General features: G+C 41.3%; 1 protein-coding gene across 6 annotated transcripts in view; it reads left to right on the top strand.

The window, feature by feature from the left end:
- The window catches only part of nectin1b (nectin cell adhesion molecule 1b), a 195,858-nt gene that overhangs the window by 84,224 nt on the left and 86,883 nt on the right, over nucleotides 1-24,751 (top strand). For 5 of the 6 annotated variants that reach the window (XM_061682730.1, XM_061682731.1, XM_061682729.1 and 2 more), the window contains one exon: nucleotides 3,279-3,430. In XM_061682730.1, coding sequence (XP_061538714.1) covers nucleotides 3,279-3,430 — 152 coding nt within the window. Of the gene's footprint in view, nucleotides 1-3,278; nucleotides 3,431-18,589; nucleotides 20,453-24,751 lie in introns of those variants that run through there. The other variant, XM_061682734.1, reaches the window with a different exon arrangement.

Genomic DNA, 24,751 nt, shown 5'->3' with positions numbered 1-24,751 from the left:
TTTGCACTTGCTATACTAACATGTAGCAAGATTGTAACCTGGGTTGATAATGTGAAACTTAAGAAAAGAAAACAAAAAACAGAGTAAGAGTACAGTGCCATTATACTGTAATAACTTGAATTGTTAAAGGGCAAATTCAGATGCTACTTCTAATGAGAACTGAGAAAATGCTAAGATGCTAGCAGCTGCTACACTAACATATGGCAAGATAGCAACCTGAGTTGAGAATGAGTGAGATTTGAATGACAAAAATCTGAATTACAGTATTAATAATAACATTTAATTAAATATTAACATGCTACAGTTATTATGCTAATTTATGGCAAGGTAGCCGGAGTTAAGAAAGCGAGAAAATGTTTTACACGATGTCTTTAAATGATGCATTAATTTGTGTTCTCGACCCTATCGTAAAGTCTGTTACGTGGACACTTTGGGGCCTTTTTTTTTTTTTTTTTTTTTTTTATTTTTTTTTTAAATGCGAGCGTCGAACACAAGTGCACAAAGATAAATGTGGCAATTTATGCGGTAATTGCTCAGCAGAGGCAAGGTGAAGGAATAAGTCACGCCAGCAGAGTGGACGTGGATTAATAGATCATTGTAGCCACGCCACAAGCCTCCTTCCAGTTAGCATCTAATGAGGCGCCTTTATGCATGCATATATAAATATATCTATATATATCTATATATATCTATATATATCTATATATATATATATATATATATATATATATATATATATATATATAGTTTTCAGTAAGAGAAGCTTAGATGAAGAACTAAAAGGATGATGCGGGGGGGAGATAAAGGCTGCAGAGAGGAGAGATGTGATCTAGGAAGACGAGGGCGCGGCGCTGACAGATCGGAGGGGACGGCCATTGCCGTGCTGAAAGCGAGACGCCAGATTTGTTGTGAAGGCTCCCCTGGGCTCGACGGTGGAGGTCAGCGCAAGGCTGTGACGGAAGCATCCGGAACAAGCTGGTCCGGGGGTTGCGTCACTCTCAACAAAACACACACACATGCAGTTAGCATGTAGCAGAGCAGAGCCGAGTGACATTCATAGGCCATCAGCAGAACATCATATTTCTGTTTTTTTTTTTTTTTTTTTTTTTTTTTTTTATATAAAGGAATGGATTTAAATGCAAAGCCTCTGTTTCAGGAGGAAACTGCCGCCATGCATCAAATGCCTCACCTCACAAAATGTATGTTTTTTTGTAACCTTACTTTGACAAAACAGGAATACAGTACGGGCATCAAACCAAATTAAAGTAGGTCCAAATTATCTTACTCACACAGCCAATGACTTCCACTTCTCCATTGCCAACTCCACTCGCTCACCGTCCCCTCACTTTTTATCATCTTCCACGGCAACACATACGAGACTGCGCCAACCTCCCGTCGTTTAAATCGCTCCTCAAAGCCCACCTTTTCCGCTCCACTTTCATCACATCGACATTTTGTCACTCCCCTTCTTACTCATTTATTTTTTTCTCTAATTTTTTATATTTTTATTTTCATGAATGTTTGTTTAACTCGATTTTTTTCCTGTTACGTTTTTTTTGTGCTCGACAAATAAAATGTATTATTATATTCTTCTTCTAGACATTAAGCATTACTAATAATGAAAACTTCCCCCCAAAAATTAACAGTAGTACAAGTGTAAAAAGAAGCTAACTCCTGATAATATTAAAAATGTCAAAACAATAACTCACTAGTGTAAACAGAGGTTAACCACTGTCAAACGTCAAAACAATAACGTGCTTGTACAAGTGTGAAAAGAAGTTAACTGTTAATATCAAACATCAAAACAATTACTCACACGAGTGTTAAAATTAACCAGCTAATATTAAAATCTCAAAATAAGAGCACACTCATCATACAAGTGTAAAAAGAAGTTAATCCCTGTTCATATTAAAACATCAAAACAATGAGACACTCATACAGATGTAAAAGGAAGTTCACAACTGTTCACATTCAAAATGTTGAAACAATAACGCAATCCGTCAAGCCAACAAAGCCTTGCGTCTATTTTTTGTGCTGAGGTCCGACACTCTCCTCTATTCATAGGCAACGAGGCCAACACAGAAAATGGGCAATTTATCGTTGTAAGTCAATACCTTTCACAACGCCCCCCACTGCCCCCACCCCACCCCATTATAAAAGATAAAAGAATAGATGCAACCCAATGCATGACCTGATCAAACGCAGGCAAGCGGAAGCGTCAGCGTGACGGCAAACACCTGAGGCGACCTCTCATTCACACTTTATCATTCAAGCAGTTGGTCGTCTTGGGGGACTAAGGACACCCCCCCCCTAAAAACAAAAGCTAACCCCCCCCCCCCGACATGCATACCTTTTTAACATCCCTCCTCGGGCTGCAATTTACCTGTTGGGACCTGGTCCCTCCTAATTTAGTTTGATGGATTACGGTTGAGATACATCACCTGCATACACTTGCACGCTTATTTTACCCCATTTTCTGCCTCCTGAATGCTCTTTTTTTTCCCCTTTCCAACCTTTTGATGTATTGATGGATTTTAATTTATATTTGTATTGTAATATATAATATGTTAATGTATTATTATTATTATTATTATTATTAAAATGCAGTTATACAAATGAGTTACAGTTGGAAGCTAAATGTATTTAAAAAAAAAAGGCATTAAGTAAAAAATTACATTACATTCAAATGATAGAAAAAACAATAAATAAAATAGGAATGAATAAAAACCAAAAGAATTACAAGCCTAACATTTGAATTAAGATAAGTAAAAAAAATAAAAACTAATTGAAATGTATATATACTTCCCATATGCCAAATATGCATTGTAACTGTGAGGGTTGGCAGTGAATGACTTAAGTGTGTGTATTTACGTTCAGTTGGGTTGGGAGGTCGACGTAATTATCCAAATCATAATTCTGAACCAGTATTACTAAGCCTATGTTTGGCCCACGCTATATATTTTATGTATTTTATTTTATTTTTTTATTTTAGATGTTTTTTAGAAATGGTTCATATTCATTGTAATCCTTTAGTATTCCCTTTTTCACTTCTAGATTTAATTTAGATTTTCTCTTTTCTTTTTATATTTCATATATATTTCCTACATTTGGGCTGCAGTTTTCCTGTTGGGTCGTGCTGGGATTACCTTGTAATTTAGAGCGATAGATGATGGTTGCGATCCATGCATCGTCTAATATTATACATGTATATGTGTTTCATTATTTTCCCCCATTTTTCTGCCGACCGACCTGACACTTTTTCCTTCCGTACCTTGCAGTCTGAATGGCTCGCTGCCAAGCAATGTTGAGATCAAGAACAACAGCCTGTTCTTCAAAGGCCCCGTCACCTACGACCTGGCCGGCACGTACGTGTGTGACGCCACCAACGGCATCGGCACGCGCACCGGGATCGTGGACGTCAACATCACAGGTAGGCGGATGTCCCACGGCTCTACCTCGCTCTTTTCGCTCTGCCTGGCATGGCTTCATAACTAACAACAGCGAAAAAGCTACTAACAAAGCTATGAGCCGTCTCCAATGCTATGCTGTTGCCAACAGCTAGCTGTTGAGTGTGTGAGTGAGTGAATGAGTAGGAACGTGGCGGTTGCTAAGTACTAGCTTAGCACTTACTAAGCCACGGAAGTTGCTAACTGTATCCAAATGCTATCTGGTTGCGTTATATGAACTGAGGTTGCGAAATGCAACGGCGTGCTACCTAGAATAACATCAAGAAAACAGGTAGCGGGTTTATTGACGGGATGGAGGATTCATCCACCGTACGGTGGGCGGTGGAACATCACACTTCAATGTATGTTTTATTTTGCGTTCCTTCTAGGCGGGGGTGGTGGCGTTCTGACTACCCGTGCTTCCTGCTGACTCACATCCCGTCTCTGGGAACAGCTGACATACAGTGTCTTTTTTTTCTTTTTTTTTTTTTTGCTATTCTTTCCTGATAGGGGTGATGGTGGTATATTGTGTGATCATTCAGGTGTGAGAGGCGGCCGTTAGTCACCAGACAGGAAAGCAAGGAAGCAATCAGCTCTCACCAAGGGCCCATTAATGCGACACAATACCTCGCAAAGACAAAAAGGGAAAGACACTGAAGTAATTTTCTATATTTATTGTAAATGAGCAGCCTTTGTTCTTTTGCCGGCATCTGTGTCTTTGTGTTGAGTGACTCTAGAGAGCGGATACTTCATTTAAACATATTCAGCTGCTTGATGTTTGCATACCCCATTTGAATACAGGCTGGTTTTCCCGCATTGTTTTGCAGCTCACACAGAGTTCTAGTATGAGTAGATGCAGAACAATGGAGCTGTAGCCTATCTAGGTTATCAACTACTAAGGGCAGAATTTACTTGTGCCCCCAGGTTGTTGGTGAAATGATAAAAGTTTGCTCGATCGATCGATACCAAATTTGTGTGACGATAGAGCTGTTGTGGTGCTAACTTCAATTCACCCTGCAGCCTGTCTCGGCAGCAAACTAGTTGGGCTAAAATTAATTTGTACACACAGCTCGCTGGGGAATTTCCAAACGTTTGATCGATTAATGCTCAGCAATAAAACCAAATCTTTGCAGCTTCACAGCTATTTCTGTACGAACTTGGATTTCTTGGGCTGCCTATCAAGGGAGCACACGAGTTGGGCAAAATGAACACCTGCCTGGGGAAATTACAAACATTTAACTGACCAAATTTGGTAGGTACAAATTTCAACGCTCAAAACTAAAGTTGTGTGGATTAAAAGATAATTTAACATCTTTATATTGTTTACTGTATATGAACGTTTGATCAACCAAAGTCCTGTTTTGGGCACATTCCTAAAGGTTGATACTGTGTTTTTCAGACGTTTGCGTTAACAGCTCTCAGTCTGTCCCAACACAGCAGCTGGGAGTTCCGAGATGACGGCCTGTCAAATTGCAGGGCAACAGATGACTATCAAACACAGGGTTGGTTGCCGTTTGATGTGGCGAGGAATGCGGGAGTGTGTCGGAACCTGCCCTCGCGCCCCTCGCTTTCAGGTGCTACATGGCAAGGAAATGAAACTGTAACCTGGTCCCATGCAGGTCAGGACTTGTCTTCATAGTGTTGAATTCCATTTCCTTGGTGGTTCTCTTGAGCGCTTTCGTAAAAGCATCTTATACATGACACAGTCATGGTGTCAAGGTCACGGGTTGTCAACTCTTTGGGTCCAACAGAATTTTGTTTTCCTAAGGACCCAGTCATATTCTTATCACTAATTAAATATAACTACTATGTGAGCACCAATATATCTAGGGAATGTTTTTTTCTTTGAATACTTAATCCAAATATCTAAATGACCTATTTTACAAAGTGATTAACATTGCTCATGATACGCAGAGCTAGCGACTACGTTTTTGTCACCTTCCAAGTGAATTTTTTACCTCCTGTTTTTTTTTTGTTTTTTTTTTTACCTGTTTACCTGTTTGAATTCTAGTCGACTATTTTAAAGTGTATCCGATAAAAACGGGCAATACGGGCTTTTCATTGGATGTTAGCTAATGTGTAGAGCCCTACTGACTGAAAGAAAGAGCGACAAAATGCTAATTTTAGGAACAAGCTTAGAGCTAACATACCGGCAGTTTACAGTGTATAGTTGCTAGCAGGTAGCATTAGTTCAAAACAATTTGATTTCCATCCATGCATCCATTTTCTGAGCCACTTCTCCTCACTAGGGTCGCGGGCGTGCTGGAGCCTATCCCAGCTGTCATCGGGCAGGAGGCGGGGTACACCCTGAACTGGTTGCCAGCCAATCGCAGGGCACATACAAACAAACAACCATTCGCACTCACATTCACGCCTATGGGCAATTTAGAGTCTCCAATTAATGCATGTTTTTGGGATGTGGGAGGAAACCGGAGTGCCCGGAGAAAACCCACACAGGCAAGGGGAGAACATGCAAACTCCACACAGGCGGGGCCGGGGATTGAACCCGGGTCCTCAGAACTGTGAGGCTGACGCTCTAACCAGTCGGCCACCGTGCCGCCCAATTTAATTTCACTCTCTAAAAATTTGATTTCACTCTCTAAAATGCTAACAGCTTGATTCACTCAAATATGAGCAGATAGTGGGAATATGTAGCTCGCAAAGGGATTAACATTAACAATATGTACTGCTAGCACTTAGCTGTGTGATTAGCTGCAAAGACTCTTTTGACTTCCTTTGTCATCCTGTAACTTGGCTTTTGGCATTAGTTTCTGGTGAATTCTTGTTTCTTGCGTGCCTGACCGGTTAGTTCACTGGCTGTACGTTTGATTTTAATGCTAGGAGCAAGCTGAGCGCTGACTTACCGCGAATGTCCAGAGCAATGTGATGTTGCGGTCTTGAAAACAGTAACAGTGGTCCAGTAACTTGTTTTTTTGGGATTAGCTTCCAGTGAATTCTTGTTTCTTGCCTCCCAGACAAGTTTATTTACCTGCTTTTACATTTGATTTCCAATCGTCTATTTTACAAGTACAACCACACCATCGGGCTGCTTTAAAGGGCAGAGATGTAATCATTTCATATTTAGTCAATAACTCATTCATGGCTTGGCCTTTTCCAGCCGGCTCCAAACTCTATCCGAGGCGCTGACGAAAAATATAAGATGTGTGGCGTCTTTCAACATTGGGACGTTAACTGAATGCGCCACGTACAATGGCATTATGCATGAGGGTGGACTGACACAGCAATATACGCCTGCCAGGAAAAACATCTCTGCTTCCAGTTTTCACAGAGATAAAACGTCCGAGACATGCTGTTGTGTATCCGAGGGAATCTGTTTTCTCTGCGCCGGGAAGCAACACTGATGGAGCACTTAAGAGAGGCACATTTTAATCAAGCTCCTCGCTCTTCGCGCTGCCATTTGTCAGCGCTCAGCAGATAGCAGCGGCCAAGGAGCGCCTTGTTTCAATTAGTTTTGGAAGGAGGGCGTCAAACCGCCACGAGTCACATGGGCTGGGAGCGCTTCCTCCAAGGACGCGTGTCGCTTGTTGCAATCTAATGAAGCACCCTCGTCTTTTAATCACTCCTCCCATAAGATGGAGAAACAGAAGAAAAACAGGCCTGGCTTTACCAAAGCAAATGGCCTATTCCCGTCTAGCTTCCAACTCTACAGAGGAGAAGCTGAAAAATTTGCCATCTGATTAATCAGCTAGTTTGAGCAGGTTTAAGAACATATGTAATATACGGTTCTCCATTTCCACTTGTTGCTGATGTTGAGTAGCAGAAGATCCTGCCATTAAAGCATTATTATGCATACTATGCATACTTCTGCTGCACTAAAGAAACCCGGTAATCTGCCATTGATTTTTAAAATTAGGGCCGTGTTTGCGCATGTCCACGCGATAACTGGGAGCTCTATTTAGTGACACGCAGCACAAGGACATAATTCTGAGTGACTAAAATACTGATCAGCATTTACTGTTTCATGAGAAAGTAAAAATATATCGGCGTTTAATCAGCAAAACTATGGCTGATTATAATTATTTTGAAAAGGGCAAATATTGGTGAACGATATATCGGTCGGGCCCTTCTATCTGGTTTGGAAATAAGTACGGGGAGATTGTAATTTTGCTTTGGAATTTTTCGTTTGATCAGACAAAGTCTGACCGCACATACCACATTCGGACCTGTTTTTATGTAAAAGAAATCCCAATACAACTCCCACTTCTTTGGGGCCAAAACGGACAAGTTTTCCAATCGATTAATTAGCTAGTTAGCGAAGGGTATTGCATGGGTTAACTGAATTCTGCCGTTATGCCTTCATAGTTTCAAGTCAAATCTAGAATCAGATTGACCAAATCCCCATAGGTCATACCAAAGTTGTGAGGATGTGCTGACTTCTCATACAGCCTATCTTGGCAGCAACCTATGGCGACTGAAATTAAATTGTGCCCACAACCGACTAGTGACGTTACTTACCTTTTATCAACCAAATTCATCCATGGATTTTCCTGGGAATACTATGTGTGCATCATCTTGACAACAGCGTGGAATAGTTATGGCTAACTTCCATCAATCTACCCATCGTTTTATTTTCCCGCTTATCCTGGTCACAGTCATAGAGAGGATGAAGTCTGCCATACCTGTCAATCACGGAGCGGACACATGCTACAGTATATTCCAAGAACTGAGAAATAAGAAATTTCAAGAAAAATGCAATGGAATGACATTCAAAGTCAGAGTTCCTGCTAACAATGCAGAATTCGATATTTATTTCTTCCCAGTTTCCTTATAGCAGCGATAGAGATGCTTACGTTGAACCCTCCATATATTTTTTGTAAGCATCAATGACAATATAGTCTTCAACCAACTGAACACCCGTAGTTTTATAAACTTTGGACATTGATGACTGTTTACTCGTCAATTAATCTAACATGCTTGTTTTTGTGAACATCAAAAAAGATCAAAAAATCTAAAATACTCAAGACAATACAGTCTTCAGTGAACCTAGTGTACATTTGCATTTACCGGCAAAGATAAGTCTTCAATGAAGCTAACATATATTTTTTTAAACATCAAAGACTCATTCTTAGTTAATCAAATGTACATTTGTGTAAACATGAAAGACCACGTAGTCTTCAATGACCCTCATACTGTATATATTTTCTTAAACACCAAAAGCAAGTCTTCAACAAACCTAGCGTATGTTATGTTTATACAGTATAATCATCAAAATTGAGTCTTCAACAAACCTAACGTACATTTTCGTAAACATCAAAAGTTATTGATAGTCAGTGAACCTAATGTTGTTTTGTAAACACCAAAGACAATTCAGAGTCCTCAACAAACCTAAATTTTGGAAAGATCAAAAGGTAATTTAGAGTCTCCAATGAACATTATATGCATTTTCATACACATCAAAGACAATGTAGAGACTTCAAACTAACCAAACATTTGTGTTTTTGTAAACGGAGACAACTGAGTGAAATGAACTTCACATACAAACTCCACACAGAAAAGCCATATTGACCACTTATTGTTGAAAGGCCGCAGTGCAAACCACTCGTCCACCGCCGCGCCGCCTGTGGCCGTTTAAGAGAAGGAAATCGGCCCTTTCATTACGCTAATCACCTTCCGAAACAAGCATGCTCTGTTTTTGCACACCGGACAAATTGATGCTGCCGTCTTCATTTTCTTCCCAGCATAATAAGTGGTGATGAATGGCCTCTCTGTCCGAAAAGGCCTCGCAATTACGCCATAATCGGCCGCTCTATTGTAGTTATTGTCTTTTGTTTTCACTGTACTGACAACTGTGGGAACATTTCTTTTCCCTCATCGTGACTTGACCCTCGGGAAAACTACACCGCACAAAGACATTTCATCACATAGGTGTTTTTTTGCGGCCTGAAAGCTTGCACAATTTTTCCTTGACTTACATTCAAAACTACCCATGAAAATGCAGCAATTATGTAATATGATGTGGTGATTATTAGGGTTCCCACATCCGGAATTAGGTAAGGGACTATAAGTATAACTGCTAATAGGTTTATAATTGGCCAATCGCAGCCACAAGATGGCAGCAAGGCACTCCATGAATTTCTTCAATTCACCTCAACATAGTTCCTTTGCACCAATATGCTACAAGATGGTGCCAAAGCAGTGTTTTAATATTGGACAAATCTTTGGCCTGAGCACAAAAACAGCAAATCTTCAGGAAATTAAAAAAAAGAAATCTGAGAATAGGTGAATGCCCGAGTAGTGAATATGTGGAAGAACACTTAACTTGAAACGGCATCAGGCGAACGTACAGTATGTCCCAGTTAACAAATAAGCAGTTTTTGTTCACTTACTGAACCGAATGTCGACCGAACCATGAACTTAAAACTAAGGTACGTACCAAACCATGGTTTTGGTGTTCCGTTGCACCCAAAGCAATCATACATTTTTGTGGTTTCACTGTTATAACCGGCCCACTGACGGCAATCATAACTACGATGTGGGCCGTGACGAAAACAAGTTTGATATCCCTGTATTATTGGGATCAACTGTGGGAGATGATATCGGATAAGTTAAGATTCATCCAGCAGGCGAACCTTCCGGAGATTTTTCTATCTGAAGCTTCTTTTTTATCCAAGTCGAGGTGCACAAAGCTTTTTGTTAAACCGGATCCATCTAGAACAGGAGGAAAGTTAACGTGCTCATGGATACAACTCTGCAGCAGGAAAAAAGGGTAAAATGAGATGGCTCAGGCATATGATGAAAGTGGATACTGGAAAGGATTGAAGGCCAAAAGAAACTTCACTTACTTAACAAACTCAACGAAAGTGTATGCCTTACTTTTTGGAGGATGGGTGAATAATCCAATGCGTCCATATAGATTCCCACATTGCGATGGAAGACATTGACAAAAATACAAAATATACATATATTTTGATGAAAAATAGACCGCGGATTAACTTTTCTGAGAACATCCACATTAAACCAATGGTTCTACAATGTCGAGTCAAGTTTTTCTTACTGTGCTAGCACTGAAATGAACCTAACGTAAAAATAGAAAATGTCATTTTGAAGTTTACCGTAACACATTTTCATAAATATCAAAACCATTTTGAGTCTAAAAAGGTGTTCATTTTCGTAAGCATCAAGGAAAATTTTGCCTTTATTGCAGCCTGTCAAAATATCGCCTTTTAAGAAACCAATCCCATCGTGCAAAAAAGGTTGGGGGACCGACGTTGCGTATGATTACACACCACTGTGGAGCGTAGGGCGCACGCTGCCGGGCTGGTTGACTCGTCTCTGCCTTGTTGCGCGCCGAAATGCTCTTCGACCGACGCTGTAGGTTGCACAAACGGGTTAGGAGCCCACGGGCCAGCGGCGGAGCGACGCGTCCTCGCTGCAGGAGGGCCTGCCTCAGCCAAGATCAGCCCTCATTATCCAAATGAGACATTAGCATCAACGCGCTTAAAGAACATGTGTATGTGCACGGTTTAGCTTGCTCTTAAGATAATGGTAATTAAAGTGCCACCCTTGAAATTGGCCCCAAAATTTGTATTTGTAAATATCAACGACAATTTAGTCACAAATGGAACCAACTTTGCCATTTTCGGAAACATCAAAGAAAATTAAGCTTAAAAACTCCACTGTTACACAGTAAAACTGTTCTGGCATAAAAGGGAGACATATCTTCCATTCTGCCTGACCCAACAGCCGAACAGGACAAAAAAATAAATAAAATAATAATAATAAAAAAGAAGACCATGTAGTACTGAGTGGACATTTTGTCAACATCAGAAACAAATTTGAGCTTTCAAAATTCACGTATGAACCATATGGATTTCCATGCAGCCCGTTTTATTGAATGTGTGCTGAATTTCGTGTAACTCGGACACACTATTTTATTTTATTTTTTAATGTTTAATGTAAGCCAATTTAGGCTCCAGCACTCCCGCGACCCTTGTGAGGATAAGCGGCTCAGAAAATGGATGGATGTAAGCGAATTGACATCGGCATCACAAGATCGAGAAGGGGCTTGCGGGCAGTGGGGGATTCTCCTCCATCTTGTTGTTGTGGAAGAGTAAAATGTCACCAGGGGAGTGCACATGACAAGCAAGCACGATTTATCATCAACACATTTTTTTTTCCTGCGAGCTCCACTCGTTTGGCTTCTTCGGAGGATACAAGCACAGCACGGGACGGGACGGGACAGAGATGCATCTGCCCGAGCGTCCTCCGTCCTCGATCCCGATGTCACGCCTCCCCGAGAGCGCCGCCGTGTAGGTTAGACGCCGTCCTGGGGTCCTGTTAAAATTATTATTATTTTTTTAAATCAAGTGGTGATTTGGAAAAACAAATAAAAGCAGCAAGAGGAGAAGTAGGATGGTAAAACAAGCCACCGCTGCTGCCCGATCGCCGCCTGCTTAAAAAGAGCACGAGCCTGCACATTTGTGTGCCGTAATGCTCGCTGACCTAATAACTCATCCTTACGTCACGTCCACTCTGCACTGCAGCCTCTCGCAGGCAAAAATTGCATTAGGGAGGCCAGACGAGTTGTTTAAACAGATGCCGGTTGCTCCATGAAGGCGCATTAAGGAACCGTTCATCAAAATGTAAAAAAAAACAAATCATTATTTAAAACGCAAACAGTATATTAAAAACAAAACAAATGAATGCAATGATAAATACATTAAATTCATATTGAATGTAATATTAATAGGAATATTAAACATAAAAAAATAAATACATATGTAAAAATTATATTAAATAATACACAAACTAACATTAAAATATCTACCTTTACAAAAACTAAACAATATATATAAATCAAACATAGGTTCAAAAAATCAACAAATGAATAAAATAATACATAGATGAAAAATAATATGAAGAAAAATAAAAAATAATCATACATCAATTAAAAATATATATTAAATTAACAATAATGAAAATCGCATCAGAATGTATACCTTTACGAATGGGAAAGAAAAGCCCAAAAATGTTTTAAATAATTCTACATACAGTTAATAAAAATAGTATTAACTGAATAATAATAATCGTATGACGTCTGCCTTTACATTAAAAAACAATAGTAATAGTAATCGTAATAATAATAAATCAATAAAATGACTAAACATATAGTAAATTACATATACTATTGAATATTAATACAAATTGTATAAAATGGTCTGCCTATATGGATAAAATTAGGATTATGAATAATAATACAAAAATTGAGGAAATAAAATATAAACCAAAATATTAAATGAAAGGTCATAATAGAAAATAATAATAATAAAATTGCAAAAAAATAAAATAGCAATGTATATGTAAGAATCATATTCACTAAAGAATAATAATAATAATAATAATATAATAATAATGATGAGGATGATCATGATGATGATAATAATAATAATAACCAAATAGTTGCCTCAGCAACTGAAATATTGGATTTTTTTCACAAAACCATCATATTTCATAACAGAGGTGTGTCACAGTGTATTGCATTTTCCGGCCGCTTCATGTTCCTGTATTCCTGTTCTCGAAACCAGCACAACACAGTGGTCATTACAAGTACATGACTACGCACCGGCCCAAGTCCCGCCACTGCTGCTCCTGTGAGATAAAAAAACAAAAACAAATAACATTCTGGCTTCTTACGACAAGAAGCATCCTCCGAGTCCCAGCATGTCCCCATAGCATCCGCCGCCGATGACGTCAGCGGTGTTTTGATCCGCGTATTTCAATGTTATCTCGTCCGGCATGTACCCTGAGGCTCTGTCAGGGGGATATTTGACATGCTTTTGGCTTTTAAAGAGAAAGTTGTTGTTCTTACCCATGTTATGACACATATTTGCCTCTTTTGAGCCGCTTCTTGGAGTTTTAGTAAGTGTGACAGGTGAACCAGAGCTGTGTGGAAGGCTGCCCACTCCAGAGCTGACCCCGCGACTCCAAGGGACATGTTTATGGTGTGTGATTGCAAAGTCACTGTGCATTTATATTTTTACTGACAAGACATGTTCCACTATAGATTACAGGAGGTAACTATGTATTCTATATTGAACTATGTCTATTAATGAAAAAAAGTTTAAAGTGACTTTCTGAATACCGTTTATGAACTCATTGCAGCTCTGTGTTGTTTACATGATTGTATTGTCCGCATGACATGTCTCTACCTTTGTACGGTTTTTAATCTCTAAAGGAAACACATTCAGCTACAACAGTGGACTGGGCTTGATTTACACAACATTGATAAAGCAATAAGAAAGGCGCTAGTACGCTATTCAGTAAAAGTGTCAACGAATAGTGTAATGAAAAATGTTGTGGGGTTGAAATCAGGTTAGTGTTTGCTTTCAATTTCTGGACAATCCGGACCAACTGCTTTACGGAAAGATCTGTGATCTTTCCCCTCGAGAGATGATGATGCTAATAATTCTTGTTTGGGAACTTGCAAAAATACCTCCCCGTTTAACGGCTTTTTTTTTTTTCATGACTGAATGCCCGCCTGTTCTCCTGCCTTGACTTTGGCAATATTTCCAAGGCAGGTGTGGCGTCACCTGATTCTTTATGTGAATGGAGCAGCGGGAGGTCTTTCATGTCATCCATCTTGTCCAGGCTAATTAGGTTCCAATGACGACATCGGCGATGCGCCCCTTAATCGAAGGCCGAGGATTATGGGAAAGGTTTTGCCCATATTTATCCCGCTTTTGACGGGGTGGGAGAATGTGTTCTTGGGGAGGGTGACCTCTTATTCATGTGTGTAATGAAGGCCTGTGTATCCATAATCCCATTAGGCGGTCACTTTAAAACCTGAGCTGATATTGGAGACTCGGTTTTTGGATTTAGTGAGATAGTGCCATCGGGATTAAGAAAAGAACAAGTGGGGGGTCTCCAAGAAGATGGGTTGGCAATTATTTTGGATTCTCCACGTGTTTAACTCATTCACTGCCAGCCTTCCCAGTTAACATGGATATTTGACTGCTAAAGCCGTCAATGGCGGTGAATGTGTTAAACAGAAGAGACACACATGGTAGCTAGGCTACACCTATGTAGCATAATGTTAGCATGTCAAGCTAACAACAATGTAGGCCTACTGTTTACATATGATACAAGTACATTGCTCACATTGGCGCGGACAATGTGTGCTTTTTTGTTTTATTTTCTTTGTAGGATTTACATATGACCGCATAGCTTTATCTGAGTTCGTTTTGAGTTATAGAAATGGAAGCTAGCGTAACCTATATCCCACAACTAGCAAATATAAAGAACTCAACAAGCATTTTCTGTTGATTTGTGAGGGACACAACTGACTATGCGAACAACCTCATAGCTTTTATCCAAGCCACATAGCATAATCTGGGTTTGTTGTTGTTTGAAGAAATGTAAGATAGCATAGCCATGATACCGCAGCAAGTAAACTTCTGCCAAGTCAACTTAATTATAGTCCAGCTGGCACACCAACATGGAAAAAACAATCACGCGTTTACCAAAAAATTTACTGTTGTCCTCATGTTGCAAGCATAACATTAGCATTTTGAGCTAAAAAACTAAACAAAACAAAAAACAGCATACTGCATAGCTTTATTTAAGTTCATTTTAAGTTTTAAAATGATTTTTTACAAGGACTTTTACAAGGAAAGAAATATATCCATCCATTCATCATCTAAATCCTGGACTGATCTCCACTCAATGAAAGCAACAACAACAAAAATCTAAAATGTTAAAAAAAACAAAAAAACAATAGAAACTGACCCATGTCCCATGCTGTGTTTGGCCAGTAAGCGCAACATCAACTAAATCTAATGTGTTGCTAATATAAGGAATCAAGATTCAATGGGGTCTAGTCCAATCCTTGATGGAAAGCCTGGACAAACCACAGCACGTTTTTGTACGCGCGCACCACAAAAGTAAACACAGCGCCAGCAGAGATGCAAGAAGGAAGCACGGCTGTAAAGAAAAAGAGTGTCAAAACGGCGATCTGCAGCCGCTCGTCTTTCCACTTGCATGTTGGCACACGTACCAACGAGACATTCCCATTCCTGGGAGAACATGGACGAAGGCGGGGGTGGAGGCGTGTAAATTGAAACACAAGGGATGGTAATGTGACTAAGTAAGGATGAAAAGGAGGAGAAAGGAGGAAATTACAAGGGCGACGTGCAGACAGGAAGGTGGAAGGACAAATAAAAGATGACGTTTTTTTTTTTTACGATGTCTACATTGAAATTACGCAATGTGTCCACGCTAACTTGAAATGTACACAACAGTTCATTGTTATTCTTTATCACTGTAGTGTTGGAGCATATCATCTGTACTGTGTTAGTAGGGCTTAGCATTTGGTATTAGAAATATTGATGGCCAATTGTGTATATGTCATGATATGATGAGGTTATTATACATTTATATGATTTTCATGAGGGAAACCATAACTTCAATGTGGCCCGTGGCAAAAATGAGTTTGACACCCGAGGCTTACAGCATACAGTAAGTCTTTTTTTGTTTGTTTTTTTGCATGTTTTATAAACACAACGTGAAGTGGGCCAACATCTTCCTCCTTAGTTTTTTGTACGTGACCCTCAGCGGAAAACGTTTCCCCTCCCTGCCCTACAAGAGATAAAGTTCAGACAAAAAATTCCCAAAGCTCGGCACCGTCGCTTTTCTCGAGACGTCGTTTTTTAAACATTGTTAATAACGCACATTGGAAGTGACGTACTGGGTGTGGAATTCTCTCTGACAGCGCGCGGAAGGGAGCCGGCGTTCCACCAACACATCGTCGCTAGCGGCAACACCTGCCAACAGACTGATAAAACAGCCCTGATCCTGTTCCCAGCAACACAAGGCAGCCTCTATTAGCGACACGCCGAGAAACTGTTCCGATAGCGCCTTAACCTTGGCTTGGAAGCACTAAAACGTACCATTGAGATTAATAGGTACCAAGATGCGCCGTGAAAGGCAATAATTCAATGCAGGGGCGTGATAGATTTATACAGGCAATGAATAACATGAAATACTGCCGATGTTTTTTCTGTATCCTCTTTTTTATTTATTTTTTTATTTTTTTAACACTCCAACTCCGCCGTACCCTGTAGAAGTCCATTCAACATAGCGTTTTCGCATCCGACGCGATCAGGTGGAAGATTTATAGCCCGCAAACATTTTCATGATGAAATTGATAGGATGGATGTGCAGAGGTATTGAGACACCTGGCTGGAAGTCAATATGGAAGGAAATAATGAGTTGTTGGAAGCATGTTTTACCTTAACTGCTTTTAAATGTTGACCAAAGAAAGGGACAAAATTGAGCATCCCGCCAAGTGATACTCGCCATTGCATTCATTTATGCATTACAGTTGTATATATAATACAATGATATGTTATTGTACAAAGTTATGCTGTGCTGTAAGTCTCTGAGACATCGCAGAGGGGAAAATTGGAGGTCATTCATTCACACTCCTTTCATCCTGGCTAGCAGTGGCAAATGCATCTAGTCATACATTTTAATCACTAAAATCTGGGATGTCGACAAATTTAGGTTGGGTTGCAGACGTCACAGAGGAATAATGGACGTCATTTGTTCGGGCCTGCCTCGGCGGGCTGCTGTGAAAAACTGGAAAGAAGTTTGTTGCAAACATAAGACATGGTCATTACACCAACAGGAAATGAAAAATGACAGCACATAACCATAATGGTGGTCATTTGTTCAGGCCCAACTAGACGGGCTAGTGAGGAAAGGAAACGGAAATTATCGGGGACAAATACAAGAAATGAATCTGAAGTCAAAGATGGAGTAGCTGCTTTCAAATGATGACATCAGGGACGGAAAGTGGATGTAATTTATTCTGGCGTGCTGCGAAAAAAAAACTAAATTCAAAGTATTATTGACTTACCTGGCTGTGACAAATGCATGAAGTGACTAAAAAAGTAAAGGAGTTGCTCCTTTCAAGTGATGATCAAATAAAGTGGAGCGTTTTTAGAACTGAATAGCAACGGCCAACGTATCTATTTATACATTTTAATTGTTAAACTTTTGGACACTTATGTCGTGTCAAATATTTTTAAGACATCAAGGAAACATTAGGGATGAAATAAAATTTGGCCCACCGAGACAGGCTGTTGCGGTAAATGAAATGGGAATTTTTTTTGCAGCTTCTTTCCTTGTAATACACTACAGAGACGCACTACAAAAAGGAATGCACGGTGAAGAAAGCGTGGCGTTCATTGACTTAGAAGGGCTGTTATTCGGGTGTGGTTTTATCCTGGCCTGAGGAAGTGGATGATGTCATGGTTGTGCAGGCTGTGACTTGAGAGCACAGTTTGTCTTTTCGTGCGTGTGTTTGTGTGTGTGTGTGTGTGTGTGTGTGTGTGTGTCCCACGCTAAGTTTTCCTTTGTTTGACCTGTCAAAACGAAATTTTACAGCAGGCAGGTTTTTTTTTTTTTTTTTTTTTCCCGGTGTTTGCAGCGTTGATAGACTTGTTCCGCACCACGGAACACATTTGTCTCCTCTTTGTGTAATTTGGGAAGTTCCTGTTGGCTTTTATGATGGCTGCTTTGTATGCTCTCTGGCTGTGCGCTGTCATTGCCTCCAAGCTGATGATGATCCTTGATTGAACGCCGCCATGTTTGTTGCTTGCCAATCGGGACTGCGTGGAATTCCGAACAATTCCAGCTTGATGCATGAATTTTTTAAATCACTTTTCACAGTTGTATGGAGTCCCAGACATGACCTGGTAGTGGGGGAATAAATTGTGGCAATATTAATATAGATATAACGTGCACACAAATTTCTATTTTGTGCACACAAAACACTAATTCATATGAATAGCTTGCCATCCAAGTTGTTCATCAAAATGATACTAAACCCAGAAATTAGTATTTTGTGCAGTACCTATTTCACGTCACAATTTCGTGTATTGTGGCCACAAATTATTTTTGTTGTCATGTCTGGGGTTCTGTTTTTGTACAGTCTGAATTTGCATGCCGCCTCATTTGGGTTGGAAGTTCTGGGGGTCCGCCTTAAAGTTCGGGTTGGGGGGGGTCCTCCCTTTCCCCTTTGCTTTCCCGTCCTCGTCTTTCCCGTCCTTCCATCTGCACAGTCGCACCTCCTCCCACCAGAGCACTGACACACTCCCTTCCATCTGTCTTTTCCTACCCAGAAATCCCTAACAACCCATCCGGGGGCGATGTGATCCTGCCGGAGCAGCACAGTGCAAGTGTGGCCATCGGGGTGGCGGTAGGGGGCGTGGCCCTTTTGGGGGCCGCCGCCATACTGCTCTTCGTGTTCCTGCGCCGCCGCCAGCGCACCTTCAAGGGCGACTACAGCACCAAGAAGCACGTGTTCGGCAACGGCTACAGCAAGGCGGGTGGCGGGGCCGCTCTCCCCGCGCACCCCCCCATGCCCAAGAACCTGCAGTACCCGGACGACTCGGACGACGAGAAGAAACCGACACAGACGGGAGGTGAGCGCGACTTTGACGGAGAGGCCGAGGACCTGAAGAGGCCCTACTTCACGGTGGACGAGGGCGAGAGCCGCGACTACGACGAGCGGACTCTGGCCTTCCAGTACGACGCCGAACCCGAGATAACCGACGACATGATCTCCCAAACCGACGGCTCGGTCATCTCCAAGAAGGAGTGGTACGTGTAGCGGGCGCCACGCCCCCCGGGAAGCCAAACAGCCCTGCGGAGGCGCACCCCCGACCCCTTCACCTCCATCACCAACCCACACTGGTCAAACTGCACCCCCTCGGAGACCCCCCACCCCCATCCCTCCCTCACTAACCCCACTCCCCTTGCCGGCCCCCTGAGATCAATTGTATTTGCCGTTTTTGTCTGGAGCCCCATTGGGACGCAAAGTTTGACCCGGTGCTGAGAGCTGATTGCTTCATTAGTGTGTTGGAACATCATGTTGTAAATGTCTTAACGTGTAGGCCACTCGCTGGTGTTCGGTTTTTCAACGGGCAAACGTGCGGGGAGATGCGTGGGTGTGTGCTGCGGTGGGAGACCCCAACCACGAGAGCCGCCACCCACCACTTCAGCTCCTTCACCACTGCACAAACATTTAATCGAGGCAACTGGATTCTTTTTGGTTGTTGGAGACTTTTCACCTTTAATCCCAAAGGCTTCTTCAGTTCTAAAGTTTTAGGTGTGGAGTCCTGCAATATATACTTTTTCACAAAAAGTTTCAGGATGAACATAAAATGCACTATAACCTTCACAGGTGAATACAATTTGACCCTCTCGAAACTTTTGAATGCGTTTCCAACTGTTATGTGTTCTTAGTACTTTTTACACAACTGTTCACTAAACAAGAGATAAACGTCAAAATTCTCAACCAGTGTTTTACAATTTCCAAGGCTGTCCACCTCTATGCCTTTCTGTGACTCTTCCAGTCGCTCTGCTTCTCTGTTGCAACCTGATGATGACACTCCAAGCTCATTGGCCACTTCCTGCTTGAATCCTCACAATGGTGAGGGACTGTTGATCAATTGCCATCTACAGTAAGTCTTATGAAATGAAAGCGACTGATAGAGCCAGAAAAAGACAGAGAAGTGAATATTTTGGGCAATTTTTATGGATCAAACGGTTGTTGTGAATTTCGCTGTTCAGCTCCTCGTAAGAGAAAGTTTTGCAAAACGTACTGAGATACTGAACAGTTGGACAAGTGAATCCAAAGTTTCGAGAAGGTGAAATTAAGTTCACCTGTATAGTTTATAGCACATTTTAGGTTCATCCTGAAATTTCACCCTAAAGCAGAATATCCTGAACTGTTTGTGAGTATTGTATGTCCCTGGTGGGTGTGTCCCCTAGGGGGTGGCACATGAGGGTTGTTGTTGTTGTTGTAGAGGATTGGCACTCAACACTTGTAATTTTAGAACTGAAGAAGCCTTTTGGATTTGTGGTGAACTACCTTTAACGACCAAGATGAGTCGAGTCGCCTTCCTTCAACGTTTGCCGCTGAGCTGGTTGACTGAGAATCTGCATCACCATGTAAATGTCTTAACATGTAGACCACTCGCCGGTGTTTTTTTTTTTTTTTTTTTTTTTTTTTTTTTTTTTTTTTTTCTCTCCGCCGGTCAAGCAAAGTCCGACATTGGAGACATTGTGGCTTTTTTTCATCGTGATGTCCATCACCAGCCCACAGTGATCAAACTGCCCATCCCTTCCTCACTAACCCCACCCCCCTTGCTGGACACCCATCATCGCTAGTCGAGGATCACTTCTATTTATCACCGTTTTTGTCTGGAGCCCCCATAGGGACGCAAACTTTGACCCTTTCTGGTAGGCGAGAGCTAACTGGTTCATCGGTGTCTTCGATCTATTGGATCCTCATGTTGTAAATGTCTTATCGTGTTGACCACTCGCTGGTGGAGGGGTTTTTCGGGCACATATGTAAGGGGGAAAAAAAAAAAAAAAAGAAGTCTGACACTGGATTAATTGTGGCTTTTTAAAAAAATCTTTTTTCAAACGTATGTCTTACACGTGGTTTGTAATGTTGCGATCAAAAAAAAAAAACAGCAGCTATTGTTTGGATTTTAACCCCTGTCTACACGGAGGCGGAATGGAGCCCCCCCTGTCCAACGTGTCCTGACATTTACGAGACAGCGCTTAAGGGGGTGGGAAATGTCAGCGACAACACTCGAGCGCGCGCCGCTATTGAGGTCTCGCACTAAGCGTCTGTTTATTGCACACGGACGGCAGCGGAGCCTCTGACCAATCAAAGGGAACACGACGGCGGCCATTTCGGAGAAGGTTCAGGCCGCCTGCTGCTTTCATGTTTGTTGAGATTTTATTTTAATTTTTTCCCAAGAGTAATGAATGCTTGTTAGTCTTTTTTTTTCCAAGATAAAAAAGAATCACTGTTAATAATTGCTTGGAAAAATATAGAAAGTGAATTATGCCTCATGTTACAGTGGTGGTGGGGGGGAGGGGGGATGATTTAATACCCTGCTGGAATTGTAAGTTTGCTCAACTTAGAAAGACTTTTCAAATGTGTGTAATTGTTCATTGATTATGGTAATAGACCGATACCATGCATCCATTCATATTCTATATTGCTCGTCCGCATTTGGAGTTGGAGCCTGTCCCGTCTGGCTTTGGACGAGACGATTAGTCGCTAGTCAGTCAGAGGCCATAAAGCGACTATTCACATTCACAACAATTTAGTCTTCAATGAAGCTAACATGCACGTTTCTGCCTCTCGCCTAAAGTAAGCTGGGATCCAAGATTCCCACCCTTGAACTGTGAGGCAGATGTGCTCACCGCTAGGACAGCGCGTTGCCCAATAGGGAAAATATCGGTCGAAAATGCAACAATCGAAAATATAAATTCACAATAGTTTTGATTCCCGAGCAAAACATAAGTTAGCACTTAGTGAAGAAACCCTTGTTTCTTGTAGTCACCAGGTTTGCACACAGCCCCGAAAGGCTTTCGGTGCACTCAATCCTTCGACTTTCCGCTTTCATCCAAGATTTGACAGCACGTGGCTCTGTTCACTGCCCCCTTGCCCTTAATGAGGCAAAGTTGCACTGCACCCCCAAAACATTGTTTCCACCTCCATGTGTGAAAGCGGGGATGGTGTTCTACTCGCATCTTTTCATCCTCCAAACACGGCGCTTCGAGTTGATGGCAAATAACTCAATTGAATGCAACACTTTCCCCCTCCGAGCCTTCTTTGAGTCTTTCCGATGTTCACTGGCATACTTAAGGCCTTCAGCTCATGAACACGCCCCCGCCGTGTACTTCGAGGCTGCTGTTTTACTTTTGTCATGGTCACCCGCACTCCGCCAGGCAAGATCTTCCACAAAGCTCCGGACCAGGGGCAACAGATGGTCAATTCTTTCTCCCAGCCTTTTGCTGATGGTTTTGTGACCCAAGTCTACAATACTATCCCTGACAGCTCTTTTAGTCTTGAAACTGATTCCTAGAACAGGTGTCTTCATACACATGACCAGTCGAGATAGGGAGTGTTGGAAAATTGCTTGATGGGCACCAGCCAATCTGGTTGAGTTGTAGGGGATCAAATATTTATTTTCACCCAATAAAATGCACGTTTTATTGTAAATAACTTTTATACTGGGTGTTCTTATGCATTTTGTGGTATTATGTCTATTACCATAATCTATAACATTTGAGATTTAACAGTCTTGCAAATCCAGCAGGGGATCAAGTCATTATTTTCTCCTCTGTATGCATGTTTGTGTGTATGTGTGTGTTTGTCTGTCCTCATTTGCAGTCAAGAGTTGCCGGGCCCAAAAAGCAACTCTAGTACATTTTAGTATGACATCGATATAAATATATAAATAGAATAAATAAGAGAGGGGGGAGGGAGTATCTAGGTGGTGAATGTTTTACAGTATGTTTTATTTTATTTTTTTTACGATAAGCATGTCAAAGTTTTCAAAATGTAACAAAGCCGAGGGTGTCGTGTTTTGCTTTGGTGTCATTCTTATTTTTTTAAGACCTTTTCGAGTTAAATACCCACCAACTTCTTTTCCTCCTTTGACGTCCGTTTTTGCTTTATTCACATAAGAAAGCATGTTTTTTTTTTGTTGTTGTTTTGTTTTTTCCCATGTTATTGTCTAATCTCCCGGTGCATTCAGTGCCTATCAGAGCCGTGATGTTCACGTCATGAGACATGTTTTTTTTAAAAAGTGCTAAAAAAACAAAACAAAAAAAAAAACAAAGTCTTAATCTTATCCGCATATGTAAGCACAACAACCCTGTGAACGAGATTACAAACGATTGAAACGCTGTCCAAGCACAAAGTAATAAACGTCCCGCCATGGACGCTGGTTGACGTCTTTTTTTTTTTTTTTTTTACATTGTCTTACCATTTTGTAATAACAATTATGACTGCAACTTCATTCCATCCTACTTTTTTTGTATTCGTCGTGCTGTAAATAGTGTACATAAAGTTGAGAGTGTAGGTCCACCGTGTGTGCGTGCGTGTTAGGGTTTAAAATAAAAGGGGACTGCAGCCCGCGAGACTTCAAATCAAGCCTCGAGCCCCGCAGCCCCTCATACTCGGGTTTCTCACTTTACCACTAGGGGGCGCCAGTCGACGCAATCGCTTTTAATGTCCGTGTTACGTTCTGGGATATCGGTGGTGGTGGTTGAGGGGGTGGAGAGAAATGATCTGTCTGCAGCCATGTGAATGTATAATTCTGATTGTGTTACAAATATGGAAAAAAAAAAAATCACTTGTTCAAAATTGTGATGACCCAGTGAAGTAACTTGTATTTGTTTTAAGCATTAAATGAGTTCAATAGTCAAACCGGTGTGTGAGTCTTGTTGTGGTGCGAGCAATTTGTTGCGTGATTGGGACCGCTATGCACTTGCCATTACATTAGTAGCAGTGTAACGGTACGGCAAAAATCACAATAACGCAACAAAATGCTTAACTTAAACCAGAACCCATTTAAAATGGCATTTAAAATAAATAAGATCAAAATGAATATTTAAAAATTAAAATATTTTTATTTTTAGGAAAGTGCAACATCATTACTTTGACTTCTTTTAGGAATATAAGTGCAAAAAGTGATTTTGACTTCTTTTTAGGAATGTGTAACGTCAATTGTTGGACTTCCTTTTAGAGATTGAGCTTTTTCTAATGCAAAATATTTGCCTCGGCTCAATAAAGGTTGTGCAACACTGCATGAGGGCGCCATTTGCAGTGTTGGGGTACCTAAAGTGGGCGAAGCAAAACTCGCTGCAATGTGTTGACGGGTGGGAAGAGAATGATGGCTTCCTGAATGGGGGGGAAAAGACCAAAATCAAACACTTGTCTTTTTCCTCATCACAAATGTCAAGAAGAACATATCCATTGTTGTGTACTACGCGGCCTCGGTGAATTTAACGGCGCCTTGCGCTTGTGTCGCCACGCTATGATGTCACGCCGTTTGCCGCGCCGACGCACATATCAAAAGACACTTCCCAAACTCTAAACCCGACCACCCGGTTAGCGCGATGATGCAAACCCCACCGCAGATAATACGCAAATGTACACCTGCAGTCTTTATGTGGTTGAGCGAAGCCAAACATTGAAGCATGCAGTAACTAATGCAGAGGGACCATCCAACATTCTTCACTGCTATAAAGTGTCTGCAGGGTTCTCTTGATGCAACCTCTCTTTCCCAGCATGCAACCTCGCACACAAACACGAACACACGCACACACGACATGATGTAAATCGACTATGACTGGCCTTGCAACGCAAGCACAGTTGCCAGAGTCCACACTGAAAAACGTAAATCTCCCCCCCGCACATTCTCCTAAAAAAGTCCAAAATCGACATTCCTTCACAATAGTATTGGAAA

The sequence above is a fragment of the Phycodurus eques genome, chromosome 7 (assembly GCF_024500275.1).
Source record: "Phycodurus eques isolate BA_2022a chromosome 7, UOR_Pequ_1.1, whole genome shotgun sequence".
NCBI classification, from domain to species: Eukaryota; Metazoa; Chordata; class Actinopteri; order Syngnathiformes; family Syngnathidae; genus Phycodurus; species Phycodurus eques.
The sequence above is the reverse complement of the archived record's forward strand: the minus strand, read 5'-3'. Positions and strand labels throughout refer to the sequence as shown.